Genomic DNA, 15,745 nt, shown 5'->3' on the forward strand with positions numbered 1-15,745 from the left:
AGTGTGTATAACTTTATGAAATGACATGTGCGCTTGGTTGTTACCTGTTTTTTTTTGAACAGGGCATGAGAGTTAAATGTCCCATGGTGGATTCCAGGAGGCTGTTTAAGGAAAACATAGCAGAGGATAAATATTCGCATTATGTTTTTCCTCCGACACTGTTCAGGAGTGACAGGTCACTTATATCATGTAAATCCAGTACAATGTGTACGTACATTTTAATTGAGTAAGCCAATGGGCAAACTTAGCTACATGCCTGACAAGGTCTTATATCAATAATATAAACTAAGAAATGGAATAAAATGCTGCAATTAGCCCCTTTTTTTATTATTCTTAATAATTGTTTAATATCCAAATAGCTTCCTTTTGTTGGTAAAGGAAGCGCATAAATCACCATTCTTTAGAAATCATACTTCTCCTAATCAGCCCTCGCTGCACTCGGAGTCAGAACGGGCGGCCTCCTAAACGCACCATGTATAACACAATGTGCTCAGGGCAAACACCTTGATTAAACCTTACGAGCCGAACGTGCAGCAAGAATCCCATTAATTGGTACAGGCCTTTGCAGATTTTTGCACCGACGAGCTCCGCATGTCGATGAGCGGCGGGAGGGAGGGAGAGCGGCTCGACAAGCAGGGCGGGCGGGATGTCATGCACGTAATAACGAAGTATAATAAAAAAAAATCATGTGTCACTTACAAAACACGCCTGTCACCGTTTGACGCTTGGCACAGCGGCGCGCATCAGCTACCTGTAAGGTGTGTCGGCGCCGCACTGACGGCACCGCGGCAATAGAGGAAAATAACAACTCTCGGTACGTTTGGTGGAAGCAAGCCCAAATTTAATTTTGTCAAATGTGAAAAGAGAGCAGGAAGAGATTCATCGTTCGGTGGCGAAAGCGGTTTAGAGGAATTGCACTCTTTAAAATCCCGAATAAACGCAACACGCTGCGGTTTGCCTTTTGTCATTTATGTTAGACAAATTTTAATCACACTTCCTCCTTATTTTATACAGTAAATATAGTGTGCTGATTTTTCAGTTTGAACAGACCAAGGCTGTTGATGTTGTTGCACCTTTTAAGCGAAATTCTTTCCAGTTTTTGGATGAAGGGCCCTGATTTTGGGAGAGAGTTGTGTACACTCTTTGATTTATTGTTTGTTCGGAACCCCCCCCCCCCCCGGCTTTGCAATCAAGTCATCAGATTAGCAGTATTGTGCGGCAATATTTTTTGAGTCATATTTTCAGTTTTTCTTCCGTTTTGGCTTCTGAAGTGAGTAAATACAGCGGATAGGTGATGGATGAACAGAAGACTTTGCGGAACAAGGCGTTACGGATGGAGGAAAAGTTCGTAATGAGACGGAGTGCAAACAACCACTGAAATGCCCCCACTGGGTTAATCAAAGATGCTTTTGTTGCCCCTCCCAGCTGGGCGTCAGTCATCTGACACGTGCGCGCGCACGCGCCCGCGCATGCACCACACAGATGTGTGTGTGTGTGTGTGTGTGTGTGTGGATCCTCTAATGAAGCCTTCTTTGTCCCAATGTCACAAGGTTTAGGCTTCTCCAGCGCTGAAACGAGGCCCGCCATGCTGAGCTTGAGGTTTTTGAAGATCTTGTTTCAGAAGCTGCAGCGGCGTCGCCTCCCACCGAACAGGCGTTTCTGGCACCGGCGCACAGACGCGCTATCTTTTCTTTTTCCCTGTCGCTGAACCCGTGGAGTTCCGCGGCTCTGCTCGCTCAGATCCCAGACACGCCGGGCCTGTCATGTGCTGAACTGCAGAACAATCCCTCTAATGAGAGTCGCCCGTTATAGTCACCTGGCGCGTTTGCTCAGACTCTACCTCCACACACACGTCTCCGCCATCTGTCTTGTCGTGTCCCTTTAATATCCAACGCGGTTCAGAGATATTTGTGAGTCTCATTGCCGGGCGCGTCTGCAAGCGATCAATTACGACAAATGTTTTGTTGGGATTTCTCACATGTGCCGCATTAAGCTTCAAACCATCAGGCTACGATATGATAAATGGTCACATTCATCAGCACGCGCAAACACTCCACTGTACACTTCCTTGTGCAATCGCTCTCAGCACATCAGACCCCGTAATATAGTCATCTATCATTATATTTTTCCCTTCTTACAAATGAGGAGAGAATAGCGTGCCAATTAATCTTCATCTAACACCCACCGTGCCTAGCAACCGTCCCAGTAACTTTCGTCAGTTTGGCACCGGTGTCGGCGCAGCCTTGTTTATCTCCGGCGTCTCCCACTTCAACTGTTACCCAGGCCAGGAAAGCGGAAATCCAAGTCTCACCAGATGCAGGAGTGAGAACAGCGATACAGTATTAAAACCTTGAACGTGGTGGTTCTCCCCCGCTGTGCCGAATCAGTCTGGATGTCGCCTGGGGTACGAACTCCCCCTCCCCTGCTCACTCCTCGCCTATTACAATATGAAGCAATAACGGAGGGGAAAGAAAGACACGATTGCCATTTTGCTCCCGACTTTAATTGCATATTAAAGACAAAAAGTGGGTCCAGCAGATGAAAATGTCAGCGCTTTGTCACTTTCCTTTCTGAGGAAGCGGATCCGCCATTAGCCTCACGTCGCGGCCTTCGGAGCAAATGACTGTTTGAAGGCAGCGGGGGCCCCCGCTGCCATATGGCACGAGACAGCGACAGAATTGAGCAAACAGAGGAGATTTGCGAAAACAAAGCAGCAGGAGTGCATCATTAGACAGCAGTTGTCCGTGAGAGCGACGGCAATTCAAATAGGCAGAGGGGTCACACAGAGAGTAACAAAGTGCGGGGATCAGTGTGAGGGCTGCCGTAGTTAATTCTTACACCACTCGCTCCCCCTCCAGCTACAGAGCAGCGGCGGGCATCGGATGACGCGTGGTGCCGCTCAAGCTGTTTGCCATTTTTTTTTCTTCTGTGTCGTGCAACTCCTGTGCAGATACAGGAGGGTTGACTCCTCGGAGAGTGATAATGCGATGCATCGTTTGTGTTATTGTTTCTCCCATGTGAGTTGCGACTCCTTCCTCCGGGAGGTCGGAGGTGAAGGTCGGCCTCCAGAGATTCGGAGGCCGTTGCGTCGGACACTCGGGCAAAGTTGGTTGAGAGGGAAACTCCCCCGGTTCTCACTCCAAAAATGAAAGTTGTGAGTTGATAGAATCAGAAGACAACTAGCCCATGAAGAAAATAAATAATACAGATGAAAGAAAATTTAGGAAAAAGCAAATAGAGGTAAGTTATGCAGTGCATTACATATTAATACTAGTCTACATACACAGGAGCTCTTTGATGCTGCACTTCTGTACTTGTGATGCTAACGCCAGCGTCTAAACACAAAGTGGCTTTGATTTTTGTATTCAGTCACGGGTAAAACAATAAAAAAAAAAAAATACTTGATGATATGTCATTGAATCATAAAAGTCATGAGAATTTATCCTCTGGAGACCACGAATAAACAGCGATCCATCCACCATTTATTGATTTTTAAAGTATTTCTAAGGACCATTTCATGGAGTCATGTCACAAGTGTGACCAACATATTGCACCCAAAGACGACACAAAAAACATTAATGATGGAATTCTATGTACGAGAATGTTTTCAGTTTTATGAAATGAAGCCGGGGCAGGTGACATGATCACTGCACCTGCTCCTGCTTTATATTATAACACGAACCCGTCTCCCGGTTCTATGCGTGTGCATATGTATGTGAATATGCGTGTGTGTGTCCGTGGGTTTCCTGCGTACACCGTGCTTTAATGGCGTTTGATTAGAAACAGATTGCTGGTGGGCTCCAGCACATCACCTCAAAGTAGGTCAATAAAAGCGGGTTGACTGTTTCAGTTCAGCGTTCACAACTCGGATTCTCCCCCCCCCCCCACAATACTCTGGCTAATTTTAAATCATCAGGGCCACTGATGTATCTGGGTTGGGGTGTCACACCCTTCTCTCACGGATTTCCTTTGCTCGAAAAAAGCATCTTGAGCCTAATAAACCATAATGCGACCGCAGCCCTTGGCCCATTAGCGCCCGCCATCTCATTACATTTATGATTCATCGCCTCCAATATCATATTGGATCCCTTCAAGCGCAGTCATTGTTGTTTTTTGTCTGATTGTGTGGCTTCTTTTTTCATATCTTCCCCCCTGCGAAGGAAATTGGCCAAGAAGCGCAAGGAGACACTGAACAGCACCCGCCAGGAAATGACGGTCATGGTCAACTCCATGGACAAGAGCTACACAGAGCAGGGCACCAACTGTGACGAGGCGCTCTCCTTCATGGACACACACAGCCACACGCTGAACACGCGCAGCGAGTGCGCGCTCACGCTCAACGGCCGCAGCGAGTGCGCGCTCACGCTCAACGGCCGCAGCGAGTGCGCGCTCACGCTCAACGGCCGCAGCGAGTGCGCGCTCACGCTCAACGGTCGAGGTAAGACGGGCCACCGTCAGCCCACCTGCCCTTCCACAGTCACGCACGCACGCACGCACGCACGCACGCACGCGTGCGGAGCAGGCAGGAAGCACTTCATTAGGTTTGGTCGGGTGAGAAAGAAACCAAACTTGGCTGCGTTGTATACTAAGTAGCGATGATGTGAAGATGTATTGAAGCGAAGTCCGCCGACACCGGTCTTGATTGTTATCATAAAGGTTTATTACAAAAAGACCAGCATCAATACGAGCACTGCAGAGCTTGGAGAGCATCCAGCCAACTCTGCAGACACTTCTACGTAAAACATAGACTTATATAGGACTTCAGAAGGTATTAGGCAACATCTGGTCATGCAAGGTAAAAAGGAAGATTAGAGGGGGTTTCAGAGGAAAGGTCAAAAGGTTATCAAGAGGCCCCTAACGTAATCATCCAAAGTACAAGTACCGTGCTCTTCTTCCAAACGAAGGGGGAACAAAAGAAAACCATCAGCCTTAGTTTTGAATTGTCTTTCGAAGAGTGAACATTTTGTGTCGTTGAAACTGACTTGTTTTGACCTTTCATGACACAAAAAGCTTAAAATTCGCGGAACAGTGGGAATCCAAACTATTTTATTACCACAACCAGTTGCATGAATTGGTTTCTGAAAATGGATTTTTAATGAACTGTTTTCATTTATGTTTTGTTGCCGCGTTCTGAACGAGACTTGACTCAGTCCATGCAAATGAGTTGACAGTAATTATGCAGCTTTGGAAAAGTCTGCCCGTTGCTGCCGGTTGGTAGTCAGCAGGGAAACGGCTCCTTCAAAACAGTTGATGAGAATTTGACTTTCCTTTGACAAAAAGGACTTTGATATGATTTTAAGGAAGAAAGGTTTAATTTTTTTTGTTCAACAGGAAGCACTCAAGGGGGGATGTTCTACCTTTTATTGACATTCCCCTTTTTAAATGATTTAGTTTCTGTAATAAATTTCTGTTAAATTAGCTAGAAATTAATTTAAATCTGCAATATGAAGTGATTGACCTCGAGGATTTTGTTTCCAATACCCACACCATAGTTGGTCAGCTGTGGTATTGGTTGTCTAAACGCTTGTTTATAGCCTGAAATGAGTCTGGTATTTCCATCAATAATCAAGACATCGTGAAATCCCAAACTTGACCTCAAGTCTTATCAATAAACATGAACACTAGTAAATCAGCCCCCGCTCTGTTTCCAATTCGAGGAGGGAAACGCACGACACATACTAGATGTGCTCCGGTGCGATAACCTTGTAATTTTCTGCGTCCCAGGTTAAACTTAATACTTTGTTGATCGACAGCTCGGCTAAGTCTGCACCCAGGGCTTGACCCGGTATAATCCCGGGCAAAAACCATCAGATTAAAAAAATCCACAGCAGCTTCCGTCTCCGCACCCCTGCAGGGGATGAGCCCCAAAGATGCTCTGACCTTGATTAACTGTCTGTTAGCGCGGATGCTCAAATCTGTCTGCCAGCGTAAATGATTTAAATGCATTACTTTTTCTACTCCGCCTGTCAGTGTAATGTCTGGCGACACTGTACCCTGACCTCTATCACGCCCTCCGTGACTTAATGTGACTGTCAATAGTGTCATTTTGCCTCGAAACATAACGGCTGAACGTACTGAACTCACAACCCCGAACCCTGTCACTTTGCTCCGCTGACGTTGATGCTCGGCTCTGGCTCTGGCAGCTTTGGGAATGTACCCAAATAGTTAGTTATGGCATTGTATTTAATGCTTCATTTCACTGTGCCAAATTACTTTGACATGTTTACTGCGCAGATTAAGATGTGACATGTAAATCATATAATTTTTTGGGTAAAATATGCTGTTATGTCCTTAGGACCCAATATATAACATGGTTAAAATTCATTACTTGGTTCATAATTCATTAATGTACAGTACAACACTGACAGGGATCATTCTGTCGTCTAACGAGTACTTTTGGACGTTTGTTCATTTGATTAATTGATCAGCAACTATTTTGATATTTGTTCATCATTTTAAAGTAAGAAATCACTGGTTCCGGGTTTGAATATTGATTTTTTTTTTTTCTTAATTTGCTATGGTGTAAAACCAAATTATTTTATAATCTCAAAATCAATGATCACCAATCAATAATTGGATAATCAAGAAAGTAACTGATGACACGTGGAAGTCGCAGCCCTTCTTTAAAGAAAGACTGGCTCATAATTGCTAGACAGAAAGGGCAGATAACAGAAATAAAACTAAACTCAGTTTGAGAACTTTTCTATGCCTTGCTGTCTCAGATATACATTTGCATGGTTTTTATCTCAATAATAAAACGCTAAATTCCTTGATCATTCCACCTACTCTCAGTCAGGCTGCCTACTGAAATCTTCAAAGCTACTTGATAAAAATCCCTTTATTAGTTAACATTCTTTTTATGCTCTATTTGTGTGTATGAATTGGGAAACTAGAACTGTTCTGTACTAATATTCAGAGTTGTAGCTGAGTTTGTGCAGAGAGAAAAAAGGAAACCAATGCCTGCGGGGGTCAGGGCAGTTTTAATAAGTGCTTAACAAAGACAAAAATGAAGGCACGGAAAGCCAAAATTAACCTTAATCAACCTGGATTCCAGGGGGGTGAGTACAGTTTACTTTTTACTTTAAGGCTCCATTCAACCCGAATCCCAAAGAAACACATTTTTCTTATCCACCTCGATAGTTCAATTTGCTCAAGGTCGCTGAGATTTTCACGATACAGCGGAGGTGAAATGGACATTTGCTTGTGCAAAATGTTTTATTGTAAGCTCACCGATGTGAACCTTTGTGCTACATTTTGAAAGCAGGCATGTAACGGCGCAGCTGCATACGTTGCTTTTTCAACGCACAGTTCTGAACACCTCCTCCACTGTCGCGTTCTTTGTGTTCCATCTGCAGCCGGATCGTCGCCCTCGTCCTTCACGTTGCCTAAAGCCAACACGCTCAGCACTTCCATCCCCACCAACTCCTTCTACCCAGGTAAACACACACACTGCACTGCCTCGCGCTCATCCTGTATGTCAACACAGGAGGCCTCACTGTACGACAGCGGGCAGCGATGTCGAGTGAGCCCAGAGGGTGTTAAGTTCTCTCCTCTGCGGGAACCTGCAAACAGCAGCAGGATGAATGAATGTGCGACTATTTTCTAACCAGTATTTATTAATGTGTTTTATGTTCTCAGAGATATTACAGTCTGAGGTTGCGATGTGCGGTATGGGCTTACCTAATAGATTCCATGTGTGCTTTACAAATTAGAGAAAGATTTCACTAATGAGAAGGAAGATAAATTGGCTTGCGATGGGTTTACGCCCCGCTCCGTCTCTGGTTACGACATAAAGTCTTTCAAATCACTTTGCCCAGTTGGAATTTTAGCTTGTCAATTAGAACTTCAATTTCTCCAAATGATTCCCATAATTGTATGTCTTAAGTAATTAGATCACAGCTCATTGATTAGATGGATTAAAGGGCGGCTATATATATATATATATATATATTTATTTTATTTAATCAACAAAACTTACTGTATAATTAGCTTTTCCCAGAAAATCTGAGAAGTTTCTTGTTGTGCAGTTTGGCAAAAACCTGACAAAAAAGAAAATGTCCATCCATTTGTGCTATTGTTGTTTTCTTTGTGGGCTTATCTTGGCTCTCTTTTATTTACCACAACTCTCTCTCCTCCTCCGACTCCTGCACTTGTCATGGGGTATGAGCAGATCCCTTTGTGCCAACCGCAATCTTAGGTGAGACACATTTTCTCTTCCCATTGCTGTTGATTATTGACTCTATACTTTCAGTGTTAAAGGAAATAAAAGTGCATCACTTTCACAAGATGGCTGTTTGAAGACTTAACTGTGAGGACATTTTCCCATTTTGAGTTTGGTCGGCTCTTTTTACTAAAGATGGCTTCCTCACCTTCATACCTGCCTGCTGCTTCTCTCCCCATCCTCCCCTTCCCCCCCCCCCCACCCACCCGTCAAACGAGAGGCTCTCCCGGGCTGAGGCTGGCTTCACTCCATCCCATCCGCATTGCGTGTCGTGCGTGTGATGTCACATACGTGTTTGACCTCTCATATGCATGGACAGACATGTGGACTGGATGTGGGGGAGTGTCTAAGGCGGGGGGGGGGGGGGGGGGGCGGTGGTCAGAGGTGGTGGTGGGGGGGGGGCGAGTTTGACCCTCCGCCAAGGCTACAGTGGGCTGAAGCCGTAAGCAGCTGCACTGAGACCGGAACAGAAATCAGTGTGTGAGGCCGACAGCAAAAAAAAAAAAAAAAAGCCCCCCTCACCCGAGAAATTTCAAAAAGGGGTTGCGTTCGGTCTGAACATGTAAAGTCTAGCATTAGCTGTGCTGCCCTCCCCTCCCTCCCCTCTCTTCCTCACTACGCATTTAGCCCCCCCCCACCCCCCGACACAACAACCTTTTCTATTATTCTTTTTAATGTCGCTCCCCCTGCCTTTGGCTAACTGCTAGTGACCTACTTGTTTTTGTTTTTCCTGTTTTTTTTCTTTTCTTCCATGCCCGTGTTTATTCATCCTGTTCGGTTGATGGAATAGAATGATAAAAAAGCATTTTGTTCTTCTGTTAATTATGGCTGGCCTTTGTGGAACACGCAGAACAGCCCCCCAAAGTACAGCGTCTTACACTCCTGCACCAGCAGAGCACATAATGTATCTCCTAAGTGGGCCACTAGAGCTGGAATCATTTCAAACTCAAGGCCGAGGAAGCGACACCAGCTCCGCCACCGGCACCACAGCGGCTTCTGTTTCCTTATTGCACAACTTACAGTTGGGCCATATTATTTTATTCACGTGGTCGCACCTCGAAAGCAGAGTCTTTGGTCGCGGCCGGCCGTGACAGCTGCTCATGTCAGTTCCGTGTTTAATGAAGCGCGAAGCGATTAGCCTGAAATTACGGCAGCCAGAAAAGGGTCACGTGCTTTTCGGTTGCGACGCGTCCGGTCACGGCATTGTCTCTTCAGTTTAGGTCAATGATCAAAACCGATTAGATCGCAGAGAACTCGGTGATGTTTTTTTTTGATTTTCATCGCTCGTTCCTCTTTCCTTTAACAACAACAACAACAAAAAAAAAAGAATGGTATAAATACAGGTGCCGACACGGGCACACGCAAATTTAATTTTAGCAATTTAAGACGGAAATTCAAAATGTCAGAATACTCACAAAATAATTGGCACCGTTCAAATTTGCGAGTCGCAGATCTGGAACAATTACAGCTCGTTCCAAAGACGACCAGTATTTCACCATTATTTTTCCCCCTTGAAATCCATGACTTCCTTGTTTTGTTCTGTTACTTTTGTCTTGCACTGTTGAAATTGCCCCATCCATCCACGCGACACCCCCCCCCCCCCCCCCCCCCCCCCCCCCCACCACCCCCTTTGACTAGGCTTCCTATACCCAGGCAGTTTGGACTGAGGAGGCATGTGATCTTGCCCTGCAGCGTAGCTCTGAAACAGTCTACTGTAACAGGTTCTCATGCTGTATTGTTGCTTATCCCCTCTCTCCTCTCTCTCCTCCTCTCTTTCTCTGTACATACATAACCTCTTATGTATCTGCTATCTAAAAAGTGCCCATTAATGGTAAGTTTTCCCAAGCGGGCCCTGGGTTTTGGGGGGGAAGGAGGTGGCGTTGTACTCAGAATGCGGGCCGACAGTGAGGGGCTGCTTCTGACACGGACATTACGACATGTGTTGCATGACCAGTGGACATGTGAGCATTTCACCACCCTCCGTAACCGTGCCACCAAGCCACCATTAGCCTAGCATGGTCGAAGTGCGTACAGTGCCCCATGGCAGCATCACCCCATGCATTCTCCTCCCATCTCCGCTTCCCCCCTGGGTTGGTCATTTATTTCATCTTTTAGGTATGAGTATTTTCTTTTCCTTTCTTTTTTTTGGGGGGGGGAACGGGTGGCGGGGGTTGAATCCGCGCTGTGTCTGTGTGATGCTTCTGACGGTGCCTGCTGCGACATGCTCACTGTGGCCCACCGCACCCCCTCACATCCTCCTCCTCCTCCTCCTCGTCCTCCTCCTCCATGTTTCTGGACACCCTCCATCGTCCGCTGGCTCCCCACAGCATCTGTGCCTCATGTCTGCCACCGACTGGATTACAGTACGGAAGAGCTGGGACGGACTCTGACTCGCAATATGAGCTGCAGCCCCGAAACCAGCGTTTGCTTTACTGCCAGTAAAAAAATAATAATATTAATTAACACATCAAAAGAAAAAAGTAAACTTGTTGTTTTACAGCATCGTCATGTGGAATTTTACAATCGCTCTGTAATGTTGAGGGCCACCGGTGCATTTTATTCTGACAGTCGCCATATTAAATGCTCATGGTATAAGTGATTCAGTTAAAGAGCCTTGTATTTTAATGGCTGCGGGCCGTTGTACAGTACAGTAGGCCCATGATATTATAGCCACACATTGAGACAGATGGACCTGAACCTTCTCACCACATGACTCATCCTATTACTCAATGATGTTGTGTTGTTATGACCATCCATAACAAACAGATTACTAGCTGAGAGTTGTTTGTCAATCTGGAGGGTTGGTGACATAATGCTTAACAGTAAATGAGATAATGTGCCATCTGTCAATGGGAACAGTTGCAAGTGAGATATGAACTGGTCCAAAAACCGAAAAAAAACCCACCCCGTCTAAGAACTTAACCCGGGTTTCGATACCACAATGACCTCGTAAGAGCACCCGCAGACATTTACTGCTGCAAAGCATTATGTCACCCGTATGTGTCTTACAACGGCGAGCCGATGAGTGACGCGAGGGCCGGCCCCTGCCTCTCCATCCTGACCTGCCCTGGCCTGTGTTTTGCCTTTGTGTCCCGCAGACGAGAGCCAGAACATGGGCAGCGACACCAGCAGCCTGGTGCAGTCGCACACCCACTCCCTCAGGAAGCGCGAGCCGGTCGATGTGCCGTACCAGACGGGTCAGCTGCACCCGGCGATCCGCGTGGCCGACCTCCTCCAGCACATCACCCAGATGAAGTGCGCCGAGGGCTACGGCTTCAAGGAGGAGTACGAGGTAGGACCGCAACCGGCCCCCCTCCCCCCGCTGTGAAAGGTTGCAAACACAAATAGAGCCCCGGCGACGGACTTGTAACATCTCCATGGAGATTGTGGAGTGGAAATGTTTCATCAGTCCCGATGCGAGGCTTCATTTTGTGTTTCCTTCTCCGTGTCTGTCTCTTCCTCGTCGTGTCCGTCTCTCGTTCTGTTTTGCACCGCACAGCAGAAGTGTTTTGTTCCTCCCCAGATGCACTTTTATGATAAATTGTTAATGCAGCCCGTCTCAGTGTTGTTTACGGTGTGATTCGTTTTGTTGTTCATCTGTTCCATGTTGTTTGCAGCGACTGTGCATTATTGCTCCCCTATAGACCAACATGAAATTCCCCCCCCAAAAAAAGAAATCCCCTCTCCTTAAAAATGAGTAAGTTACCAGCTACCTAGGTGTTAGCCCATGTCCCGTCCTTTATCTGTATCAGGTCCGATTAGGGCACCGGGCGATGGCAACCGGCCGCTGCTCTCTTCAGACTGTTGTCACACGACAGCACTCGTCGCAATCTGACACCACGACTCGCGCCGACACCAGAAACAAGAGCATCACTCCCATTCCCCCTCATTAGTGCGGAGTGGCTGGCAGGGCTTTGGCGGCACTCCAGCCTCCTTGCCTTGTCCCTCATGCACCACCCCAGGCCGCCGCGTCGCGCCCTGACGCCAGGTTGCATCAGACTGGCTCCAAGCTATGCTCTTTTTTTGAATATCTAATGTGTATCACTTGAGTCTTTTCCGTCTCTCATCAACCCTCCATCCTTTCTCTGATTGCGCCGCCACTTTTTTTTTGTTGTACGTTCATCTTCTTTCTTTATCACCTTTCTTCATCAAGATGAGACATCCTCATCTCTTCCTAACTCTCATCGGGTCTTTCTCCATCCTCTCAGCTTGTGCTCACTCTCTCTCTCTCTCTCTCTTGCTTAATGTCTTTTTCCGTAACTTACTTATCTCCACCTCCCGCGTTCCTGCCTGGCTCTCCTCTGCCGCTCTTCATCTCCCTCCCCGCTTAGTTTCGCTATTTGTGAGCCAGATTTATCAGTAATTAACTCCCCACTTTCCCCTCATGACTGCAGAGTTAAATAATGCAGCCTCCCATTGCTACCTGCAGCACGGGATCATTGAAGGGCTGCAGTGCTCCGGGGCTGCCCTCCGGGCCTAATCCATTATGGATAAAGGTGTTTTCGGGGTTCACGTGGCCCGGCGTTGCACAAACGCTTAACAGTCAATCAACAGGGACGCAAAGCCACGGCGAACGATTGGCCCCCCCGCCCCCTCGCCCTGCAGTCGCCCATACGTCCAGAGCCCGCGGGACGCTTAAAGTGTGCAGTGCCGGAGCTCGTGTGTATGTTGTTGTTCTGTGCCGTCTCCTCCACATCAATCTGTCTTAAGGTCAATGCCCTTTTTGAACGGTTTATTCTTGATGATGAGATTGGAGCCTAGTGCACCTCTAAAGCTGTTGACTTACACTGTACCATATCTCTCTTTGACCCATGCTTCTTGTTATTCTGTACGTTAACTTTGGATCAGATAAACGAGGTAAGCCAACACACTTTTTGGTTCTTTTTCTTTTTCGACTTGTACACGATATCACAAACCTGACAGATTGATGGTGCTTGTTGGCTGTTTTTTCAAAGGCCCTGTGCGATTTAAAACATCTCACATGTATGATCTAATCTGAAAAGGGCATTTACCAACAGAAACCATGTAAAGTTACCAAACTATGTGACGATGTACAGACGATGCAATGTGTTGAATGATAACTCTTGTCCTGTCGAGTCTCGAGAAAGTCACTGTGAAATGTTTTCCCCTTGATCGGGAAAGATCCACAATTTGCCTTACAATTATAATAATTCAGATGTTGCTTTACAAAGCTTTTCAAAAGAATATTTAAGACCAATACAACCAGAACTACTCAGAAAATGAAATATTTTGGAAGATATTGGCTCAAACCATCGTGTAGCCAAACAAACCAAGTACCAAAGTTTATTTTCAAGTTGGACTGCAAAATGTGTAATTCACATTCAGTTTGCAAACTCATTTTGGAAACTTTGCAAAAGCTTTATAAAGCCACGTTTGATATAGACTAAAAGAAAACTGTTTTGCATGTCTAAAGTCTGAACTGCAGACCGACGCACAGTTTGAGTGAGCAAACAGGAAGCAGAAAACTTTCAACTTCATGGGAAAAAATTGTTTTAATGTTGTCCCTGTATTTCACTTGTTTTTCTGCTTGTTTCGTGCGAGTGGAAATGTGTTTTCTAACTTGTATAATCCCCTGTGAGAGAAAAACAGAAATTCTTTTAAGCTCCAACCACATATGGACACTAGTCTAGTTTGAATGAGTCTCCTCGTCTCACGCGGTAAATGATCAATTGATTCAGGAGCAATTCACCAAACAGTTCTGCTTCTTTGTGTTACCGACCCATCTTGTCATTATCATTATTATTATAATAGGTTTTTCCCTATAGTGGTTGTGTGCAGAGAAAGTAAAGTGCAATGCAGACAAACCGTGCTGGGACTGGGGTACAGCAGGTAGTCTGTAATTAAAAGCATACTAAGTTGGATCTGGGCCAATGGGAATAATTTGAGGAAGACAACCCGCAGATGCAGTGAAGTAAAACACTCCCTTTTTTTTTTTTTTTTACATGTGGAGCCATCCGTTGTTTTTCCATCACTGTCTGCTGAATTTCCGGTAACCAATTATTGCCAGTGTGGGTGTATGGCCATTGAATTTAAAAACTTTTGTCGAAATAATTTCTATCACATTTTGGACAGAAAGTTCCCTAATGAGCATAATTGGTTGTTTTTTTATTTTTTTAAATGAATGTCGGATTCAAACAGCCGGAGGAATGGGGCTTGTAGCGTCTGAGACAGGCAGGGTCACGCGGTTCAAGAGAGCGTTGCCAGGTTACGCCTTTCGGATTGAAGAGGATTCGTCATCTAGGTGCTTAATATTAGACCCGTATCCTTCAGAGTGACGGCGAGAGCGACATCGGCCTGCGCATTTGCTCAGGACGTAACCGCCACAGGAGGGGAGGCTTACATAAAGCATCTCGTCTCCGCTGGAGGGATGGGACATATTTTTTGCATATTAGAGCTGTTCCTCAGTGAAATCACTAATCCTTAGGACTTAATCTAGGAATATGTCCTTGTGAGGTGTCTGAGAGGCCTTTGTTTGCCAGACAAATGGCCCGCCGCCTGCCACAGCGCCCGAGACGGATGAAACCATCAAGTCCTCGAACAGCGATGATTGAAGACAGAGCGTCCGGCTCTCTCAGACTGGCTAACTGGCAGAACTCTCCAAACAATCCGTTTAACCTTCAATAAATGCTCCCGGATCCCTGTTTGCGGATGGGCCTGCATTCTAATGTATTAGCTGACTTTTCGGATGTGCATCAGCCGACTATCAAAAAAGCCAGAACAATAACATGTTTTTGTCCAGACTAGTCTGCTCGGAGCCAAGCCCCCGCCCGCCCCTTTGCCCCCGAAACAGCGGTGGACTGGCAGCGGAGATGTATTTTCATAATTTGGCTTAATTGTGCCTGGTGTGCCATCAGAATGGAAATCTCCCCAGCGAGAGATGATAAATATTTCATGAGCGTAATCTGAGCCCGAGCGGTTCTGATCGGCAGACGATGAGCTGGCTTTATTTATTTTCTCCCCCCGCGACGAGCTGATTGAGTCCTTCAGACGAGGCAGACTGACAGTCGCCGCAGCGGTTCCGCCCCGGCAGAGAGTCGCGGGGGGAGAGGTTTGAGCGCGACTCCCGCTGCCTCTGCCCTAATGGCACTTGCTGTTTGACACAGCTTCCCCGGGATCCGCCATCCTCCCTGCGTTGTCACGTCTAATGGTGATGTGAATATCTCTCTCTGTGTTTTGCTCTCTGTTGCAATGTTCCCTTCCTTTTTCTTTTCTTTTTTTTCCCTTTAAGAGCCGAGAGAGGAAGACTCTGTTCTTTAGTCTGGTTATCATTTACAGTGCTCACACATGACACCACATTTCACCCCCCCCCCCCCCCTCTCTGTTCTCTGTCTTCTCTCTTTTCAGAGCTTTTTTGAAGGACAGTCAGCACCATGGGACTCTGCCAAGAAGGATGAGAACCGCATGAAGAACCGATATGGGAATATTATCGCATGTGTGTACAAAGCACCTCCTCAGCGCTCATGAATTTTTGTGTGCCGTTCCCATTCTTCCGGCTGATTTATT

At 46.2% G+C, this 15,745-nt stretch overlaps 1 protein-coding gene across 15 annotated transcripts in view; it reads left to right on the forward strand.

Moving 5' to 3' along the window:
- The window catches only part of LOC118311348 (receptor-type tyrosine-protein phosphatase mu-like), a 150,274-nt gene that overhangs the window by 105,709 nt on the left and 28,820 nt on the right, over positions 1-15,745 (forward strand). For 4 of the 15 annotated variants that reach the window (XM_035635131.2, XM_035635130.2, XM_035635134.2 and 1 more), the window contains 7 exons: positions 4,161-4,438; positions 7,356-7,436; positions 8,171-8,197; positions 10,041-10,052; positions 11,320-11,513; positions 13,070-13,078; positions 15,587-15,674. In XM_035635131.2, the coding sequence (XP_035491024.2) occupies positions 4,161-4,438; positions 7,356-7,436; positions 8,171-8,197; positions 10,041-10,052; positions 11,320-11,513; positions 13,070-13,078; positions 15,587-15,674 (689 nt within the window). Of the gene's footprint in view, positions 1-4,160; positions 4,439-7,353; positions 7,437-8,170; positions 8,198-10,040; positions 10,053-11,319; positions 11,514-13,069; positions 13,079-15,586; positions 15,675-15,745 lie in introns of all 15 variants that reach the window. The other 11 variants (XM_035635132.2, XM_035635143.2, XM_035635135.2 and 8 more) reach the window with 8 other exon arrangements.

This window comes from Scophthalmus maximus, chromosome 5 (genome assembly GCF_022379125.1).
Source record: "Scophthalmus maximus strain ysfricsl-2021 chromosome 5, ASM2237912v1, whole genome shotgun sequence".
NCBI lineage: Eukaryota > Metazoa > Chordata > Actinopteri > Pleuronectiformes > Scophthalmidae > Scophthalmus > Scophthalmus maximus.